The 417-nt window shown below is 57.8% G+C and overlaps 1 protein-coding gene across 1 annotated transcript in view; it reads right to left on the reverse strand.

The window, feature by feature from the left end:
- Positions 1–417, reverse strand: part of TMEM8B (transmembrane protein 8B) — a gene marked incomplete at both ends in the record, with an annotated part of 5801 nt that overhangs the window by 129 nt on the left and 5255 nt on the right. Inside the window, 2 exons of the mRNA XM_009073716.1 lie at positions 75–225; positions 313–416. Coding sequence (XP_009071964.1) covers positions 75–225; positions 313–416 — 255 coding nt within the window. The remainder of the gene's footprint in view (positions 1–74; positions 226–312; position 417) is intronic.

Here is a 417-nt window from a genome sequence, read left to right on the forward strand (position 1 = left end):
GCTCTTGGGGGTCAGTGGGGCACCAGTCAGTGTAAATTCCTGCCATGCCTGCCCTACATGCGTCCTTCCCACACTTGCCTGCTTGACCACGGGCTGCAGCCGGGCCATGGCAATGACAGTAACCCAGACAGACATCAGGGAGCCCAAGAAGTCACAGAACTGCAGCACATCGTACTCCATGATGCAGAACACCACAATGCCTGGCTGGTCACAGGCGTGGTAGAACTGGGGTAGGAGGGAAAGGGTGTGAGAGCGGCCCCACACAGCCCCAGCCCTTTGCTTTCCCCTCAACCACCCCCACCCTATACTCACGGTGGAGAAGAACATGGTGAAGATGTAGACAGCAGCTTCCAGGAGGTAGTGGCTGCGGACAGCAATGGCCACGGGAGGCACAAACATGACATTGCTGAGGCACAA

This window comes from Acanthisitta chloris, unplaced genomic scaffold (genome assembly GCF_000695815.1).
Source record: "Acanthisitta chloris isolate BGI_N310 unplaced genomic scaffold, ASM69581v1 scaffold29180, whole genome shotgun sequence".
NCBI lineage: Eukaryota > Metazoa > Chordata > Aves > Passeriformes > Acanthisittidae > Acanthisitta > Acanthisitta chloris.